This window comes from Esox lucius, chromosome 12 (assembly GCF_011004845.1).
Source record: "Esox lucius isolate fEsoLuc1 chromosome 12, fEsoLuc1.pri, whole genome shotgun sequence".
NCBI lineage: Eukaryota > Metazoa > Chordata > Actinopteri > Esociformes > Esocidae > Esox > Esox lucius.
The window spans coordinates 1,448,898-1,471,038 of NC_047580.1; the positions used below are offsets into that span (position 1 = coordinate 1,448,898).

Below are 22,141 nucleotides of genomic sequence, written 5' to 3' on the forward strand. Positions count from 1 at the left end.
GACATGGTCAGAAACAATGCTCAGGTAGGCCGTGGCATTTAAACGATGCCATATTGGCACTAAGGGGCCTAAAGTGTGCCAAGAAAACATCCCCCACACCATTACACCACCACCACCAGCCTGCACAGTGGTAACAAAGAATGATGGATCCATGTTCTCATTCTGTTTACGACAAATACTGACTCTACCATCTGAATGTCTCAACAGAAATCGAGACTCATCAGACCAGGCAACATACTTCCAGTCTTCAACTGTCCAATTTTGGTGAGCTCGTGCAAATTGTAGCCTCTTTTTCCTATTTGTAGTGGAGATGAGTGGTACCCGGTGGGGTCTTCTGCTGTTGTAGCCCATCTGCCTCAAGGTTGTGCGTGTTGTGGCTTCACAAATGCTTTGCTGCATACCTCGGTTGTAACGAGTGGTTATTTCAGTCAAAGTTGCTCTTCTATCAGCTTGAATTAGTCGGCCCATTCTCCTCCGACCTCTAGCATCAACAAGGCATTTTCACCCACACGACTGCCGCATACTGGATGTTTTTTCACACCATTCTTTGTAAACCCTAGAAATGGTTGTGCGTGAAAATCCCAGTAACTGAGCAGATTGTGAAATACTCAGACCGGCCCGTCTGGCACCAACAACCATGCCACGCTCAAAATTGCTTAAATCACCTTTCTTTCCCATTCTGACATTCAGTTTGGAGTTCAGGAGATTGTCTTGACCAGGACCACACCCCTAAATGCATTGAAGCAACTGCCATGTGACTGGTTGATTAATGATTGCATTAATGAGAAACTGAACAGGTGTTCCTAATAATCCTTTAGGTGAGTGTAAGTCCATTGGACAATAGAAGGTAGGTGGTACAATTAAGGAACCAACATCTATGCTCTCTGTATCACACACATACTCACAGAAACAGACACACAGACTTAGTGAAACATATTAGAAAAAACGCATATTTGCAGTGTCCTACCACTGCGTTTTCCATTGCCAATGAGGCATGTATACAAAAAACAGCATTCTAGGTCAATCGGGGTGGAAATGGCATCAATTTGAGAAAGAATGCATTACAGTATGGCCGGTGGCGCCGCCTGTGGAGGAATCGGGTCAGGTGTCTGTGTGGTAGGTATACATGGTCTACAGCTGTGGTAAAAAAAATTGAGAATGACACAAATATACATTTTTACAAAGTTTGCTGCTTCAGTGTCTTTAGACATTTTTGTCAGATGTTACTATGGTATACTGAAGCCAATTGACAGGGTGATTCAGAAAGTGCTGCTAATTTCCCCCATGATTTGACACTCTACATGGATTCTTTACACCCTAGTGAGTAATTCTCAAAAGCCATGTTCCACCTCACAACATCTATTCTTTTGTTTTAAGGCAATCTGTATCGGCCAAATTCAGGTATAGAGTCTTGCACTGGTGCCAATGGAGTGGGTGGCTAAGAAAGTACTGCTAGCTATACCCTCTAATTTCCCCCATGACTTGACACCATATGGATTCTCTATACCCTAGTGGGAAATTCTCGAAAGCTTTGTTCCACCACAAAACGTCTAACTACTTTTTGGTATAAAGAAATTTGCATAGCCATATTAGGCTTACAGTGTATTCAACAGGAGCTAATGGAGTGGGTGGCTAAGAAAGTGCTGCTAGCTATACCCTCACACATACCCCATGAATTGACACTCCATGGATTCTGTATAGCCTAGTGATTAATTCCAGTTAGTGATTTTCCACCATACAATGTCTAGTTAAATTTAGGTATAAGAGTCTTGCGCTGGAGCCAATGGAGTGGGTGGCTAAGAAAGTGCTGCTAGTGTAATGCACTTTGAGATAGACAGCACAGAAGTTGGTCAACAGGATAAGCACAGGAAAATAGTCTGGCAGGGGACATTCTTGTGTGTACATGTATGGTCATACAGACTTCTTACACAACAGCAACACTCAGTAAGGCCATCGACAAAAACACTGGCAAAGGAAAACGGTGGTAAGACACTGCAACTACAGTGGGGAGAACAAGTATTTGATAACCTGCCGGTTTTGCAGGTTTTCCTACTTACAAAGCATTTTTATAATAGGTACACTTCAACGGTGAGAGACAGAATCTAAATTAAAAAATCCAGAAAATCACATTGTATGATTTTTAAATAATTAATTTGCATTTTATTGCATGACATAAGTATTTGATGTCCTACCAACCAGTAAGAAATCCAGCTCTCACAGATCTGTTAGTTATTATTTAAGAAGCCCTCCTGTTCTCCACTCATTATCTGTATAAACTGCACCTGTTTGAACTCGTTATCTGTATAAAAGACACCTGTCCACACACTCAATCAAACAGACTCCAACCTCTCCACAATGGCCAAGACCAGAGAGCTGTGTAAGGACATCAGGGATAAAATTGTAGACCTGGACAAAGCTGGGATGGACTACAGGACAATAGGCAAGCAGCTTGGTGAGAAGGCAACAACTGTTGGTGCAATTATTAGAAAATGGAAGAAGTTCAAGATGACAATGGTCAATCTCCCTCCGTCTGGGGCTCCATGCAAGATCTTACCTCGTGGGGCATCAATGATCATGAGGAAGGTGAGGGATCAGCCAAGAACTACACGACAGGACCTGGTCAATGACCTGAAGAGAGCTGGGACCACAGTCTCAAAGTAAACCATTAGTAACAAACTACGCCGTCATGGATTAAAATCCTGCAGCGCACGCAAGGTCCCCCTGCTCAAGCCAGCGCATGTCCAGGCCCGTCTGAAGTTTGCCAATGACCATCTGGATGATCCAGAGGAGGAATGGGAGAAGGTCATGTGGTCTGATGAGACAAAAATAGAGCTTTTTGGTCTAAACTCCACTCGCCGTGTTTGGAGGAAGAAGAGGGATGAATACAACCCCAAGAACACCATCCCAACCATGAAGCATGGAGTTGGAAACATCATTCTTTGGGGATGCTTTTCTGCAAAGGGGACAGGACGACTGCACCGTATTGAGGGGAGGATGGATGGGGCCATGTATCGCGAGATCTTGGCCAACAACCTCCTTCCCTCAGTAAGAGCATTGAAGATGGGTCATGGCTGGGTCTTCCAGCATGACAACGACCCGAAACGCACAGCCAGGGCAACTAAGGAGTGGCTCCGTAAGAAGCATTTCAAGGTCCTGGAGTGGCCTAGCCAGTCTCCAGACCTGAACCCAATAGAAAATCTTTGGAGTGAGCTGAAAGTCCGTATTGCCCAGTGACAGCCACAAAACCTGAAGGATCTGGAGAAGGTCTGTATGGAGGAGTGGGACAAAATCCCTGCGGCACTGTGTGCAAACCTGGTCAAGAACTACAGGAAATGTATGATCTCTGTAATTGCAAACAAAGGTTTCTATACCAAATATTAAGTTCTGCTTGTCTGATGTATCAAATACTTATGTCATGCAATAAAATGCAAATTAATTACTTAAAAATCATACAATGTGATTTTCTGGATTTTTGTTTCAGATTCCGTCACACACAGTTGAAGAGTACCTATGATAAAAATGACAGACGTCTACATGCTTTGTAAGGGTGAAAACCTGCAAAATCGGTAGTATATCAAATACTTGTTCTCCCCACTGTATATGATTTTTAAAATATGTTTCAATAAGCATGTGTGTGTATGTGTGTGTACGTGTGTGTGTGACAAAGAGACACAGACATCATAGAAGTTGCTTACTTCATTGTATCACATACTTTCTATTGTCCAATGGACTTATATTAACCACCTTTTCCCGAGGTCATTGTTCTGCCTTCTTTCAATATATATCTTATTCCTTATAACCCTATAGGGAGGCACGAATGAGACACTTGTACACAAAGTCAGGTCAATCGGATTACTGGTATATTTTAAGGTAATTATTTGTGTCCATTAGAGTCATTTCGCCATCCTTTGAGATATCAAAAAACAAATGCACTGAGTGTTAAAATGTGGGAGATGTCAGAAGGCAGAATGAACATGACGTGTATAGATTATTGTTCCATAAAGCAATGCCGACATTAATATTTTGCATACATATATTGTACAGTAATCTGTAATTTTATCCGCCATCTGGCAAGACGTCTTATTCCTGAAATCAATCTAGGTATGCACGTATGAGACATGTAAGCCAAAAAGCAGGTGATTCCGATTTTGTAAAAGTAGAAATATTTAGTAGGTTTTGGCAAATGTTCACAGTACTGAAAAATCCAAGATGGCGGATTGTGTGGGTTCTTGAGGCTTTTTTGTTCCTCATGAGAAATGAGGCATGTACACAAAGATGCAACACTATAAGTCAAATGGGGTGGAAATACCATCAGTTTGAAATTAGCAAATTTAATCGTGTACTGTAGCGTCCCTGGTGGAGGAATCGGGGCGGGTGTCTGTGTGGTAGATACTCGTGATCTATATTTTCAGTGTGTAAAGTTACAGCATTTTTTACAAGGGACTTTGAGATATTCAGCAGTTTCAATACAGCAGTTTCAACATTATTACAATAGGGTAATAATTGTTATGGCTACCAGAGGAGCCATAACAATAGGGTTTCTCCATCAGAGAACCCCTAATAATAAAAATAACAATTACAATAGGGTTTCCTCTTACCGGATTATCTATAAACATGTTATGATAATAATAAAAAGAAGAATACTTAGGATTACAATACGGTTTGTTTATTGGCATAGTAGCCTACAACAAGAGATGTGCGCCCTCCACACAAAATAATACAAGTAGTCAAAAACACTGGTGACTGGCAAGAGTTTTTTCAAGTCAATCATCTGAGGATCAGGGGTGAAAGTAGATTCATTTCTTATTGACCTGTGGGTGCACGTGTTTGTGTTTGCATTTTATGTGCCTAATTAGGCCTATTTGATGTGTCGATCCTTCCTAATAACTTTATAATTCATAACAACATTTTATGTTGTGTGCATCATTTATTATGCATATACACTTTAATGGGCTTGTGAAGTAGGGTAATCAACTACGGGTGGACTCTTCTGCATTCATTTCAACTGTCTGCATCTCTACTCTTTCCTCTGATTTTCTCTTTATATCGTAGCCTGCCTTCATCCTCTCGATTTTCTCAGGCTTTGTATTAGCATTTATTTTGGTTGACTGTCCAGTAATCTATTAAGCTGACTATACAATAATCTAGTTTTAACTTATTTCAACACAAAAAATATAGATATAGAACATTTAAGTTATCAGTAACTAATTTACACAATACTTTGGTTAGATAGCTAGCACACATTCAATATTAGTGTAGGACTACTCAACTTTGGCATGACAGGAAAATCACCTTTGGGCTGAGTCTACCTGTGTGATGGAGAAGCACTGTCAGCAGCATTCTTAATAGGCTGTTGAAACATCTCCATTATGGAGAGACTTGAAGCAGCACCTCCTTTCCTCCTCTCCATTTTAAAATCAAATGTATTTTAAGAAAAGCAGCAAATACAAAAAAACATTGCTTAAAATATAAAATGCATGTGCCAGACAGGTTAAAACAATTTAGAGGACTTAATGCAGCCTTCTTTTCTTTCGGAACATGGATCTGATTGCCTAATTATCCGACAAAATTAAGATGATCCATCATCTCTGGCATATTTCGGATTGGATATGGCCGACTTCAGATCCCAGTCCGATTGGTTATTGATTTTCCAACTCAAGATGACATACAGATGTGGCTCGTTTAATTCCAGTGCAAAGGAAGCGCTCCGTGACGAGGTATGCCACGGTATGCCTTGTTATACCGCGGCGAGTTGCACTTGCATGGACAAAAACATAAAATAAAAATAAGAATGGCCACCAGGAGGCATCAGTGAGGACACCAACACCCACCTGAAACTGCTCTTATTCAAGCCAGCATCTGTACTTATATGGCCAGAATAAAACATTCAAATCGGAAGAATATTGTTTACTATAATCCTATTTATGGATTGCCATGTTGCTGTGTTCGATTCCATGTTGCTGTGCTTGATTAGCTGTTATTTCTGAGAATGTATATTTAATAATAGGTCTACACACATGAATCTCTTCCTTTTTGTTTATTGTAATTATATAAATTGAAATACAATTATTTGACTGGAAATATAACTGTTGATTACAACGATTAAGATAACATTTATGTAGGCTAATTGCAGATTTTTACCGTCACTGATGCCACTTTTCTGCACAAATATTTCCTGAAGACTGCATCTGTTTCTATCAATAAAAACATAAATAAAATAAACAAATAAAATAAAACATTCTCCCACCAGATTTCTTTGATAAAAGTAAAATATGCCACCTTAGACCCAAGCGAAAATATAATTTAAGTGATTAACATAGCGTGTTTACATGAAGGATGATTAGTCTGTTTAACAGGCATTAGGCTTTGTGCACAAGCGTATGGACGAACTTCCACTTTAGCCAGATGTCGGCATATCAGTTTCCGGTTTACTTAAGGCAATCACTCGCGTCGCCCAAAATGTTTTCAAGAACTGCCTAAAATAAGCATTAGTGATGTCCATCGAATTGTTGATGCCTGGTCCCCTGCTCCAACAAGCAAGCGGAACAAGGGATTCAAACTCTACGTATTATCTGCACAACTACGAGGGTTAGTAGTTTACTGTGGTGTGCCGGCCGGCTATCGGCTAAGCTAGTTAGCAACGTGCACCAAAACAGGTCTCCTCTTTTATTTTACTACTGTAACCTAATTTCACAATGAAACTGAAAAATAACAACTGGCATAGCAAGTAAACATCTGGTCCTATATGGTTTGGTATTAATTGCGCTTAAACCTGCGTTACGTGGAAGTATATATAAAAAAAAATTTAAAATTAAAAAGAGGATAAAAAAAAAGCCATATTTTATTAAAAAGAGGACATTCTCCTGATTAAAATGATGCCCCACTTGTACCTTGAAACTTAAATGAGTCACGAACATTATTTCTTTTTTTTCGTACAACAGCGTCACTCATCTTGTTGTGAGTTTAGGTGTTTACTAATGCGGATTTGTATTAGTAAGTAAACAGGAAACTGCAATGCCGACTTCTAGACAAAAGCGGAAGTTCCTCACTACGCTGGTGCACAGAGCCTATAGGCTACACGTTAAAAACATCAATGTCTCATTAATACTTGCAGAGGTAAATAACGACTGAAGTTTCTAATAAAATGGCGTTTGAACAGAACATGTAATTGGTTAATTTACTGTCAAATGGACCTAAAGTCAACAAATTACTGTTAATTACTTGACATTAACCCAGAGAGAGAGACGGGTGAGACAAAGTGCCTGTTACAATACCTGTACAGTCACATGCCTAACCAGTTACTAAGTAGGAATACGATGTAAAACAAACTGTAATTAGTCTCTAAATAGTTTTCAATCTGTGACTATAGAATTCTGACAACAGAACAATGTAATATATGCTACACCAATTTAGGAAAAGTCGAAGTAGGGTGTTCAAAATGGTATGTTCCAAATCAAATGCCTTGACAAATAAATAAAAGTTAGACTACAACAGTCAGGTACAGTAGGCCTGATTATTTTATATTGAAGGAATAATGATAAAAAAGCAAGATAAAAATCCAGGATGTCAGAACATTTAAGAGCTCTGTGGAAATGTATAGATAATTTACTGAAACACCTTTGCATCGAAATTTCAATATATTAAAATCAAGTTTAGAATAGTTTTGCAATGCTGCAATGTAGCCAAATTTTGCAACATTATTATTTGATAGACAAGCGCGATTCAGTCGCTTATCTTGTCTTATCAAATCAGCGTTACAATTCGAGAATTCCAGCCATACAGAAGCGCTACCAGATTTGTTTTAAATATCCATATTGTATAATAGCCTACATTTAAACAGCAATACAACACAAACTCTGTGATCCAACTAGGGGTGGGACAATTCATGCTAAGAATATCCCGGCCAAAACAATTTTATCCCGATTAATAACAATCCCAATAGCAACTCTGGTTTCTAGCTCAACTGCTGATCAGATATTCTTCCATTACATAAATATTGTTCTTGTGCATTTAAAAAGCCATTAGAATAAAATAATATCAAAGGTTTTTAATAATTAACTAATACTCTAATTACATGTAAATCTCTAAATGTATATGGTTGCCAGCTTCATTGACAATACATTGCAGAGGATGTTTAGTGGCATTTAGAATTGCCATGTACCGCATTTGCCTTAATTGCACATCAATATGTCACATCTGTAACATACATTATACTTAAAACATAAGAAGTAAATTTACATTATAAGTAAACATACATTATAAGTACATTTTCTGCCCACTTCTATTCAAACTTCTTGTTAGAAGCTAACTGCATTTCGTTGTACTGTCCAGTTAAATAAAACAAGCAGTCAGGAACACTTCGGTGGCTGGCAAGAGACCTTTCAAGTTGATCTGAGGATCAGGGGTGAAAATAGATGTAATTTCTTACAGGTACTGACCTGTGGATGCATGCACTTACGTGCACATTTTATGCTTCAACAGCATATTCAGTGCACAAAATTGTTTCAACAGCATATTTTCCACGGCAATGGAATGGACAGGTATTTGCATATAGCAGGAAGTGGAGACGTGATCAGAATCTGATATTTTTTTTGTAAGCTACTAGGTGTAGTGGTTAGACTAGCCTACTATTGTAAATAAATTGGAAAACTAGCTTATTCTTTGTATCATTCTCCATCGCAATGAATAGCCTATAACACTGTTGAGTTTGTGTGTGAGGTGATGATAATGTAGAAGAACCTTAACTCTTGAGAGACTTTCATTTTAATGAGCCTACTATCAGACACCCCACACACACCTTTATACTCTACATATGTACAGAGGCCAGGTAGGCTTAATTCACGCTCAAGCTCCTATTCAACAAATAAATGAAAACGCACACATTAAAAAACGTGAGATATGTTTATAATACTCTCTTCTTGGCTGCACCTTATAAAATAGAAATGTCTTTATGAAAATACTAAATGGTAGATCGTGAGAAATCTGAGACTGGCCCAGCTATACTAATATAAAATACAAACTTTTTCAATGGCCACTGCCAGACAGGTTAAAACAATTTAGCGGACTTAATGCAGCCTTTGTCTTTTGGACACATTTTCTGTCTGGTATCCTAATTATCTGAAAAAAAATTAAGATTATCCTTCACCCTGGGCATATTTTGGATTGGATATTGCTGACTTTAGATATCAGTCAAATTGGGTACTGATTTTACAAAAATCTGATGGATGTTTTGCTATCGGATAAAAATGTCACGGATACAGTTCGTCAGGAATATGAATTTCGTGATACCACGAAGACCTCGATTATAGGACACTTCCTAGGCGGACAGTGAAGCACATTCAAGTGGTTCTAAAACGCATCCTCAGGGAAGAGACCAATAATAGGCTGGTGGAAATAATGGGTCTTTTCTAAATTTAAGATTGCATTCTTGCAATGGAGTTTGGAGAACTTTTTTTTTTTTTATCTATACAATACAATTAGTGCGTATTTTAATTGCCTTATTAGCTAATGATAGGCCTATTTGATATGTCAATTCTTCATAATAACTTTATAATTAATTATAACAGCTCCCGGTTATGTTGCGCACACCATGTATTGTGCACATTATGTAGACAGTCAATGTTATTTTGGCCCATGCAAATTATATTCTATTTGCCTTCTCCTGTCACTTTCAGTAGGAAAGCATTAACAATAAGCCTCCAATATTTAAAAAAAAAAATCGATAGAAATGTGTATAATGTATATCCTATGAATATTTTCTACAATTTGCAGTTTGTAAACAGGTTTTTCCTGCATGCATCGTAGCTGGATGTCTTCTAGCATATCACTGTTTTTTTTTTAGCTCAACATTGTTTCAACTGCTTATTTTCTATGGTAATGGAATGGACAGGTATTTAAATGTAGCGGGAAGTGGAGACATGATCAGAAGCTTTTTTTTGTAGACTACTAAGTGTATTGGTTAGACTAGTACTGTTGTAAAGAAATTGGAAAACTAGTTTATTCTTTTTATCATTACAATACAATCCCAATAATAATTTAAGAATAATTTAAGAATTTAAGAATTTAATTAACATTTTTATTTTAACTTACAATATTCTTCTCTTTAAGCTAGCAGAGCCATTTGGCTTCATTGACCATATATTGCAGAGGATGTTTAGTGGCGTAGTGCAATGTGAGATGAGATGTGTGATCCACTTGTAAAATAAAACAAGCAGACAGGGAAACTTCAGCGACTGGCAGAACTTTTTCAAGTCACTCGTGAGGATTATCCCGAATTTACGATTATCCAGATTCTGGAATTTCTCCATGAAATCATAATTGTTAGTATTTTCCATCGTGATTAGTACTAAAATCGTCTATCGTCACATCCCTAGATCCAACAAATGTTTTTTATTTAAATTAGTCAGCAGAATGAACTCTTCACAATCTTTGTGAATTGAGCATATACTCAGTTTAAATACTGTATACCAACTGTAGGGCTGATGCAATTATTAGCTACATAATTGCCTTATCTAAATAATTTGAGCCAGATCGCAATTATGTTTATAGACAACAATATTTTTGCACAATATTTTGATTTCAAAGTTATGTTTCCAATCTGACTAAGGGATTTTTACATCAATGATAGAAACGTCTCAACAAATAGGTTATCATGGCAATGATGTCCATTTCCATAGGATGTCTAGCCCACACGGGCAAAAAAGAATTTGTCAGGCTCTGCGGAAAGTTATACTATAGGCTCAGATCATTTACTGAACCTCATTTTCTGGCCTCAGTTGCACCATTGCTCATTTTGAAAAAAACGGCCCAGTTATGTCTGCTTCGCTTTCGATATTTCAGAGTCTTATGCTGGATCAGGTCACAAAATATTAGGCTATTTAATGTGCTATTAATCTATTTATTTATTTGGCATATTCCCCACCGGTCATTTTAGCGGTTGATATTTTCATCTGCCACAATACACCGGATTCCCGGCGAAACGCCTTTGCCTGAAAACATAAACCCTGGTGAATAGTTTTCCTTAGCTGTAGGCCTAGTAATGAGGATTTAGTGTGCATAATGATGGGAAGTCCTGGGTGATGTCATCAGGAACAAGTGTGCTTAATAGTGGAGTCCGTGAAAGCAGTGGCACTGTGACAGTGTAGGCTACTGTAAATCATCCTTTCCTTTATTTATTTATCAAATGTATTGTGTTTATCAAGCAACTGTGCTTTAGGCCTTTGTAAAGCAATTAATGCCGATATCCGCTCTGACATTTTATGTAAATGGACATAATTTGCATGGTAGCCTATTTGTTGAGACAATTCTAACATTGGCCTCAAAATCCCTTTTTCAAATTGGAAACATGATTTTGCAATAATAACAATGTGCACAAAGATTGTTGTCTATAAAAATAATTGTGATGTGGCTCAAATCATTTCGATCAGGCAATGTAATAATTGCGACAGCCAGGTGGCCAGAGAGTACCCAGGCAGATGCAAATCACTCTTAATGGGTGATACCCCCAGATAAAGGATGACGCTCCCTGTGAATTAACTTACCAATGAGAATGAAGTGTAATGTTAGATCACATAGCTGATCACATGCAGCGCGGCAAAATTCGTTTAACCTCTAAACTTAGTACTGGAATCATATTCATGAAATTCCTTTTTTATTAGGAGATATACAAAATATAAAACATAATCTGTCTCAATAAGAAATGTCGCTAATTATTTTATAGAACCATGAAGATGATCCAGCTTCCTATGTAATTCATCAAAGGTATCACAGTAATTCATTATTAGTGAAAAAAAATTCTAATTAAAAAATTCTAATGAATTATAAAGTTATTATGAAGAGACTTTTAATAAACTGGGAGGCATGAACAGAACTATGTGTTGTATAGTTTGACCGATTTGTGACGTAGAGCTGGACATTTGAATTGTAAACCCTTTTGTCTTAAAATAGCCAAAGGTAGGAGAAGATGTGTTGCAAGAGTGCTTGTAGCTATGTGTAGACTGGCACGAATATAAAAGAGCAACATCTGTATAACAAATTAATTTCGATTTTTGTTACTGACAATATCAGGGCTCCACAATAAAAATGGACTAACAAAAGTCACTGTCTTGAACAGACCATTGCAAAAAAAGATTGAAAAAATTATCGCATTAAAAACTCAACATCCTCCAGTTGTTTCGGAATCTGGAAAACACACAAATAACTACCTTGCAGCTCTCTGCGCGTTGTTGCCCAGTCAAGAGTTGAGCAGTGACACGTGGCTGTCTGGTATAGTTTTTCAATAAAACATTTAAAAACGTGCGTGAGTTATTTAAGTAAAGACAGCGAAAGATAACTACAAGCTCAAACGAAAGCGAATATTTTTACCTCAGTGCAAAAAATTATTTACCTGTTTCGACTTTGATGAAATCATGTGTGCTGTTTTCCTTCCACTGTTGTAGGACTACTTGACTTTGGTATGACAGGAAAATCACCTTTGGGCTGAGTTTGCCTGTGTGATGGAGAAGCACAGTCAGCAGTTCCCGACTAGAGCGGACAAATGTGGGTCTTTTTACAAAGGCACTGACAACTTTCGCAAACAGTCCCTGACCAGCCATGCCAACAGCAAACAGCACCTGGTCTGTATGACAGCCAAGCGAGTGGCTGACAATCCATCTTAGGGGCCTTTGACCGTGCTGGTCAGGAGTTTAAATGCAGCTAGTACGCCTTGTTCCCCTAGGGATGAATGAGTTAGTGCCTTGTTTAAAAGTCAAATGTTTTATTGACTGTAACTTTTTTATACATTTTTATAGTTACCAATGTGAAAAAATACCAATGTATTTTTTAGTTTTTATATATCCAGAATGCATTTCATAAAGGATTAAACATGTTAAGTAACAAAAGTATTTGGTTATATGCTGTAACACTGATAAAATAAAACTTTTGCTAGGAGGGACAGTAAAAAACAAAATCGCACTCACCGGCCACACTGGGCTGGTGGCAAAGCTATTTTAATGTTGAGCCCTGAATATTCTTCTATTCTCTTACCCGGCTTAGGTTTATCTCCGCTGATATTCTTCCATTACATAAATCTTGTTCTGTTGCCTTTAAAAAGCAAGGGTTTTCTTTTATTAATACAAGAACATGTCTATCTCTATATTTATATGGTTGCCCGCTAGCAGAGCCATTCAGCTTTATTGACAATATATTGCAGAGGATGTTTAGTGTCAGTACAACGTGAAATGAGATGTGCACTCCACTTGTAAAACAAAGCAACTAGTCAGGGACACTTTAGCGATTGGCAGAGCTTTTTCAAGTCACTCCTGTGAGGATTATCCTGATTTACGATTATCCTGATTATGGAATTTCTCCACAATGTCATAATAATGTGAATTTTCCATTGCGATTTGTACTGACATCGTCTATCATCCCTTTCCTATTGGAGCATGCCTACTGATTTACCTATTTAAAAAGATGAGCATATTTACATAATAAAGTTGGCCGCCACCCAATGCAAAACTTTGGCAAAATAGGCTTAATCATTTGTGCTCCATTTGTGCAGTATGTGCTGTTATCATTTTATAGATATTAAAGAATATTTTATAGGTCATTCTGAGGTCACTCAGCCCCCCAACATGCTCCAAATTCAACGAAAATAGTCTTGTTTGTTTGTGCTTCAATTGTGCCATTAAAAGTTTTATGTGCTGCTTCAGTGTTGTATACACCGGTGCAACTCTTTGAATGTCGTGGAAAATTTTAATTCAAATCACAAAGTGACACTTCCATATACAGTGGGGCAAAAAAGTATTTAGTCAGCCATCAATTGTGCAAGTTCTCCCACTCAAAAATATGAGGCCTTTAATTTTCATCATAGGTACACTTCAACTATGAGAGACAAAATGAGAAAGAAAAATCCAGAAAATGGTGGAAAATAAGTATTTGGTCAATAACAAAAGTTAATCTCAATACTTTGTTATATACCCTTTGTTGGCAATGACAGAGGTCAAACGTTTTCTGTAAGTCTTCACAAGGTTTTCACACACTGTTGCTGGGATTTTGGCCCATGCAGATCTCCTCTAGAGCAGTGATGTTTTGGGGCTGTCGCTGGGCAACACAGACTTTCAACTCCCTCCAAAGATTTCCTATGGGGTTGAGATCTAGTGACTGGCTAGGCCACTCCAGGACCTTGAAAAGCTTCTTACGAAGCAACTTCTTCGTTGCCCGGGCGGTGTGTTTGGGATCATTGTCATGCTGAAAGACCCTGCCATGTTTCATCTTCAATGCCCTTGCTGATGGAAGGAGGTTCTCACTCAAAATCTCACGATACATGGCCCCATTCATTCTTTCCTTTACACGGATCAGTCGTCCTAGTCCCTTTGCAGAAAAAGAGCCCCAAAGCATGATATTTTGTTATGGAAATTTTGATCTAAGGTACATTTGAGAAATGTCTGTCTTTCCATTGGTTGGTATATAAAGTTTTACTTTGATTGTGACACACATGTCTGTATGATATCAGAGGATTATTAGGTATTTGGGTCATGTCCTCCTGCCTAGATAAAGAAGGGTGTCAGTCTTTTGTTCCTCAGGAATGTGGTCCTTGGGGGGAGTAAGGTCAGTTGGCCCCTTTAGGTAAACACTACAGTAAACATTAAGGGAGGAAGGATAAGGTGGGGGGACAGGCCGCCCTTTGGGTAAAGCCTTTGTGACACAAGACAGATGGGCAACAACTTACCACACCCCTTTTCACTGTAATAAATACAGATTGTGCATGTATGGAGTCAGAGACTCCTCGGACGATTATGTTGGTAAGCGTTTGACGCGTCTCTCTTATTTGCAAATAATTAATAAACTGTTAATTGTGCCTAGAGAATTTCGTCTCTGTACTTCATTATTTAAGAGTGTTGATCGATGGAATTACCATCACAATTTCCACCCCCATGCTTCAAAGTAGGTATGGTGTTCTTTGGATGCAACTCAGCATTCTTTCTCCTCCAAACACAAGTTGAGTTTTTACCAAAAAGTTCTATTTTGGTTTCATCTGACCATATGACATTCTCCCAATCCTCTTCTGGATCATCCAAATGCTCTCTAGCAAACCTCAGACGGGCCTGGACATGTACTGGCTTAAGCAGGGGGACACGCCTGGCACTGCAGGATTTGAGTCCCTGGCGGCATAGTGTGTTACTGATGGTAGCCAACTACTTATTGTACAGAGGAATTTACCAATACATTCGTAAAAAAATCCTTCAATGTGATTTTCTGGATTTGTTTTTCGCATTTTGTCTCTCACAGTTGAAGTGTACCTATGATGAAAATTACAGGCTTCTCTCATCTTTTTAAGTGGGAGAACTTGCACAATTGGTGGCTGACTAAATACTTTTTTGCCCCACTGTATTCTAGATTAATTACACAAAGTGAAATATTTCAAGACTTTTTGGTTTCAATCTTGATTACGGCTTACAGCTCATGGAAATCAAAAATGCAGTGTCTCTAATATATTACAATAAAACAATTATAATACAGAAAAGTCGATCCGAGAAGAGCTTTAATCAGTAAATTAACTAAAAAAACCTGCAAAGGTTTCCTAAGTACGTTAATTTAAGCACTCAATAATTGGGGGCTCCTTTTAAACGATTTACTGCATTAATGCTCTATGGCATGGAGGCTATCAGCCTGTGGCACTGCTGAGGTGTTAAGGAAACCCAGGTTGCTCTGATAGCGGCCTTCAGCTCGTCTGTGTTGGTGGGACTGGTGTACCTCATTTTCCCCTTGACAACACCTCATAGATTCTCTATGGGGTTCTGGACAGGCAAGATGGCTGGCCAATCAAGCACAGTATGGCCAATCAAGCAGAGTAATACCATGGGCAGAAAACTAGTTACCAGTCATTCTGACACTGTGGTCAGGTGCCAAAGTCCTGCTGGAAAAGGAAATCAGCATGTCCATAAAGCTTGTCAGCAGATGGAAGCATGAAGTGCTCTAAAATATCCTAGTAGAGGGTTGCATTGACTCTGGACTAGATAAAATACAGGTGACCAACACCAGCAGATGACATTGCACCCCAAATCATCACTGACTGTGGAAACTTCACACTGGACTTCCAGCAACTTGGATTCTGTGCCTCCCCACTCTATCTCAAGACTCTGGGACCTCGATTGCAAATTTTACTTTCATCTGAAGAGAGGACTTTGGACCACCAAGCAACGGTCCAGTTATTTTTCTCCTTCATCCAGGTAAGCCACTTCTGTTGTTGTGTCTGGTTCAGGAGTGGCTTGAAACTTGGAATGCGAGACTTATAGCCCATTTCCTGGACACGTCTGTGCATGGTGGCTCTTGATGCACTGACTCCAGCCTCAGTCCACTCCTTTTGAAGCTCCCCCAGGTTCTTGAATCGGCTTTGCTTGACAGTCCTTTCAAGGCTGCGAGTCATCCCTGTTGCTTGTGCACATTTTCCTACTAGATTTTTCCCTTACAATGAACTTTCCATGTATATGCTTTGATAGAGCACTCTGCGAACAGCAAGCCCTTTCAGCAATGACCTTCAGTGGCTTACACTCCTTGTGGAGGGTGTCAATGAGTGTCTCCTAGACAACTGTCAAGTCAGGAGTCTGACTTGGAATCTCAAAAATATTCTTTAGGGGTAATGTCTAAAAAATTACAGCAGCACAAATGGAGCGCAAACGATTAAAGGTATTTTACTTGCGTAGAAATGGTCCCCCACCCAACGCAAAACTATGGCAAAATAGGCTTCATCATTTGTGCTGGTTTGTGCTGTTCTAATATTTTATAGATTAAATTCACTCAAAATAGGCTCAAACGTTTGTGCTCACTTTTTGTCGGTAAAAGTTTTGTCATTGCTTCTTAAGGATAATGACAGAGCTATAGTGGAGAGTAAAACCAGTGCACTATCCAGTAGGAATGTAAAAACTATAGCAGCATAAAAAACTATTAGCAGCACAAACTATGCACAAACGATTGAGCCTATTTTGAGGCAATTAGGAACAGGTTGAGGGGCTGGTGATGCCATCACCTAAAATTAAATGTTTAATATATAAAACCCTGCATCAGCACAAACAAAACTTTTAACGGCACAAACCAGCAAAAACAAGACTGGGTGAATTTGGAGTATGTTGGGGGTGCCAAGTGACCTCAGAATGACCAACGAAATATTCTTTAACATTTAAAAAAATGACAGCAGCACAATTGAAAATGTTAACTGCACAAATGGAGCACAAACAATTGAGCCTATTTTGAGGGAATTTGGAGCATGATGGGGGGCTGAGTGACTTCAGAATTAAATATTATATTAAACATTATATAATATAAAATATTATTTAATATCTATAAAATGATAGCAGCACAAACTAAAATGTTAACGGCACAAACGATTGAGCCTGTTTTGCGTCAGGTGGGGGGCCAACTTCACGCAGGTTATTCACATGAGTCGCAAGCACAGGCAGATTAATGTTAGTCCAGCTGTTGAAAACACTCACACAAATGGCACAGAGGTCAGAAGCATGGACATGTACTGCCGTGCTAACTTGGCTATCTAGAGAATCTTCCTTCATGGTGGAATATCCCGCTGAAAGTTATCCACTTTAGGTTGGATCCATTCTTTTTTTGCGAAAGAAAAACCAAGTGCATGTGACGCGAAAGCAATCACCAGTGGGAATGATGCCAACTTCTGATACTAAAGTGATACCAAACTGAAATGGCCATCATCAAATTCTTATCGACAATGAATCAATCTTCGATGAATCAAGCTGGAGACAACTCTATTTAAACGAGAGCCTTTGCTCATGTTGTAATCAAAATTATAACTTAAAAGTTTTCCAATTATTGCTTTTTAAGACAACTCGAGGAGGAACAGCTAGTTCTACATTGAAGAGTAGTGTTATTGATAAGCCAGCACGTAAAATCCAGCTTTGTTGAAATCTCAATTTCCGCAACATTTCGGCATTCCAGTGCACTACAAATTTGATGGACAGAGAGGTGTTGATGAATATCACCACAGCTTGATAAAAGGAGCCTACAAAGCTGCTAACACATCAAACATGTTGACACATCTACGTCAAAACCATTGGGGCAACACAGACAAAAAAAAACACTGTCACCCCAATGCATTCAAGCAAATTTAGCACCAGTCTAACAGGGTTAAATAAATTACAAGAGCAATGGGTGTATAGACGCAGATATGCACCCATACTTGAGAAAGGTGGCTCAACATATTTAAGAAGTGCTCGAGCCATGTTACGAATGTACATCTCCTACTTATTTCAGGAAGCATGTAGTACCCATACTACAAGATTTGGAAACAATGTTAGTGCCATGTTTACATTACGCATTTAGGGCTACTTTTTTTTTTTATGTGATCTACTCAAGCATTACATATTAATCCTAGATTAATATGTAATGCTTGAGTACATCACATTCTAATAGAATATGTAATATAAGCATTACATATTAATCCTCTTTTGCCAAATGAACTGAAAAATTATTTATCTAACCCGTCTTTTTTAATCGCAAGTGACGTGATCCCAACTAAATCTTTTAAAGATACACATCACAACTAACCTCATCCCCAGAATTTGCATGTGCAATATCCGACAGAAGAGAAATGCTTTTACACCGCTGTACATTTACAATGTGCACAAGCCAGCGGTGTAAGCTTCACTGTTTCCTTTAATTGCTAAAGGAAAAAGAGCACAGTTTCACTTAAACACATGTCTGTAGTGAAGTCATAAACTTTCCATGGATTCACACAAATGTTACGCAATTACATGGATACAGTAGCTGATCGCACAGGTGCAGTCACACACCAATAAGTGCGTAAGCCAAAAACAACATGCATAGAAAACATGCTCCTGCACAATATCTGTGCAAACTGTTTACTTAGTTACATAAATAAATAAGATAAAAAAATACATAACCTGGGCTCTGGTAGCCTTGTGTGTGAGAAAGAAGAAGACAAGAAAGAAAGGGAGAGAGAGAATGGTGTATGTGTGAGAGAAAGACAGAGAGAGACAGGGAGAGTGTGTTATCAGAAAAAAAAAAAAAAAAGGATGTTTTTAGTGAGTTCCTGTTTTACTACCACACTGACATGTAGCCTAGACCAATAGTTAAGCTAGTTAGCTAACTACTGTTGTATTTTTCTTTCCTGGCTATAGTAACACCAGCCAGGAGCTAGTCAGAATGTATCAAAAAAGGTTGTTTTAATTACAATTGGTGAGCAATATATAACATTACATGCCAATTAGCTAATGTTAATGCTCTTGAGATTCATGGTCTCTGTGTAAATAACCCACTGACATGCTTACTCAAAGTGACTGTACTCAGTAGCTAGTTTTCCACTGGACAGCCTTAAACATTAATTCAAGACATACGTCAAGCATAATACCAGTGTACAGGAAATATTACTTGGTAGTACAACATTATTGGTACTAATCACCTGGATCACAGTGATACAATCTAATCAGTCAGAAAAGTCAGTGTCTCCCGTTTACTGCAATATTGCTGTCCATAGTATGTGACAAAAGTAGCTGAAGTTAGAGTAGCCAATATCAGCATAACAGCTAGAGCACTTTGTATTATTTTCCAATGAATTAATGACAAACAACTACAATGTTAACACCTACATGTTGTCAAGGAAAAGTAAACAATTACTAATATCAAAACAAAATATAATTCTGAACATTCTCCAAAGTCCCAATACATAGCTAGACAAACTTCAAACTTTCAGAAAAAGTGTGATACCACTTTAACATGAGTTTTATCACTTCTAGTCATGACCCAAGTTGATGGATCACTAAGAGAGCTTTGCATGTGTGTCACCTCATATTTACACCCCAGAGAAACAGGATGTCATGGACAACCACTAAAGAGTTCCGAAAGTATAATCTTAATCTGAATATACCCAAATTATATTCTGTAGGTTTGACAATAATTGTGTCATGCAAGTATTTGAACACAATTTATTGATTCTAAATTGTTTTCTATGAACAATTTTTACTCGGGCAACAGTTAGATGCATGATATTTTCAGAATAAGATCAACATGACAAAAAACAATGACATTTTTATCACAGCATATTTTGCATTCTTAACTATGGTGCCAATAATTCTGTATGGGCACTGTAGCTATGAATTCACTTCAAATGAAAAATTGATGTTTCTCTCATATAATGTAATATCTTGATTAGCAGCACTTTAGTAAATCAACTACTATATGTCATATGACACTCGATTGTTTCACTCACTCTGTTAGGAATTTCTTTATTATGACCAGGAATAATATGAAACCAAATGACTAGGCCGTTCATTCTCCAGAAATATAAAAGTAATTTCCATTCCAATTTATATGAGCCAAAATGAATGTGGTTGACAGAGAACAGAACGGGACAGATAAAGCTAAGAACAAGTGACATTTCAAGCCATTTTGCATATATTCATAAACTGGTAATTTCGGGAATGCTCCCTGTTATTCCTGTAGTTTTCTTCAGTTAACACAAATATTTTACAGCCCAAATGTTTCTCCCACAATGTGGGGGGAAAGGTTTATCTTCGGGAGGTTTTCTGCTGAATGTAATTTTAAAATAATAACAACAACAAAGAACAGTATGTGCAAAATCAGAGCAATGACAAATCTTCCAACTAACTCATACGTGTTCATCCCGGAGGCCATGAGATGAATTTATGAACTACAGTACATTTTACAAAGCTTTACCTGCTCCACTGTCGCTGGGTCCTCAGACTGCAGTCTCGAAGCATTCTCGTACTCGTCTTCACTGTTATAACCCGCACCTTCCTCCGAATCAGCAATGGGACCTCCGCCGCCACCTCCAACTACGCCGGGTGTTCCACCACCCGCCACAACAGGGCAGGTTGCTTGTCTCCGCCGTTTACTAAGACCAGGCCCGGAGCAGCAACTTCCAATTCCTCCACCACAGCCTACGCTACCTGACAGTTCTGCGCGAGTGCCAGCAACGCATGGTATTCCTCCAGTCCCATTCCCATCCCCAGGTCCAACAGGAGATCCTGAACCCACGGGCGGAGGAGAGGCCTGTTGTGGCCGAGAGCTAGCCTCGTTCCGTCTATCTTCTCTCACTGAAGGTGGAGCGGCTTGATACGACCACGGCGGCGGCGAGGCCCTTGGTCTTGCACCTGTACGACCTCCATGTGGATGTTGATGAGTGTCAGAGCCACTTCTTCTGTCAGTCTCATCGGAGTGGTCCGAAACACCGACACTCGAGTTCGGCTTCTTCTTCGGAAGAATCGTCATGGTTGCCTATCGGGAGGGGGTCAAAGGGGTGACGATTCCTCCTTTCCAATATGTAGTACGCCTACTTTGCCGTTTTCGCCGTCCGTTTTCGATCAGTATTCGACCTTAAACACTTCGCCGACAAAATATATCGATATAATCTGTTTTTGGCTTTGTTTTCTCTGGAAATGTGAACAAAAACAAACCATCTCCCTCTTCCCGTCCTCCAAGCTCTCTAGTCTCCACAAAACATCAACACAGATCTGACGACACAACAACGTCACTTCCCCCTTGCAACAGCTTTTTTTCGTTATACGTCTTCGGTCCTCAATGGTCTTCCTGCCTAGCAACCATAAAATAATCCTTGGTGTAAGAATAAAGGAAAGCTTTGTATAAAGGATATAATAAAGGAAAGCAATGAAAAATACATTGGGAAGGAAAGCAATGTAAAATACATTGGGTTAGATGTGTTACCTGTATACACATTCCGGGTTTAAATTCCATTAATTTATCCACGTAAATATAGAAAATACATACAGCTCAGGAAAAAAAATTAAGAGATCACTGTACCTTTTTCATTCCTTTCCAAAAAAGTAGAAAAAAGGAAAGTTTTGAGTGAGGAACAAAAGGGTTAAAATTAAGAGACCACTGCAAATTGAATGCTCACACAAAACTTTTCTATTCAACTTTTTTGTAAAAGAAAGAAAAAGGTGCAGTGGTCTCTTAGTTTTTTCCGCAACTGTATATTCCATACTTAATAGCATGAGTAAGGACTTGTGAGCTGTTTTTCACTGATAGAGCCTACTATACTTTATTTGGGTGAATGAGCAAATAATACTTTAGGTGTTCCAAATAATTAAAAAATATATTTTTGGCTAATATCTTTAGATGCCCATATGCACAAACCATA

The 22,141-nt window shown here is 38.5% G+C and overlaps 1 protein-coding gene across 4 annotated transcripts in view; it reads right to left on the reverse strand.

The window, feature by feature from the left end:
* The window catches only part of otud5a (OTU deubiquitinase 5a), an 83,428-nt gene extending 61,923 nt beyond the window's left edge, over nt 1-21,505 (reverse strand). For 3 of the 4 annotated variants that reach the window (XM_013132731.3, XM_013132732.3, XM_013132730.3), the window contains exon 1: nt 20,698-21,505. In XM_013132731.3, coding sequence (XP_012988185.1) covers nt 20,698-21,252 — 555 coding nt within the window. In that variant the 5' untranslated portion in view covers nt 21,253-21,505. Of the gene's footprint in view, nt 1-12,385; nt 12,454-20,697 lie in introns of those variants that run through there. The other variant, XM_013132733.3, reaches the window with a different exon arrangement.
* Nucleotides 21,506-22,141: the final 636 nt, after the last annotated feature.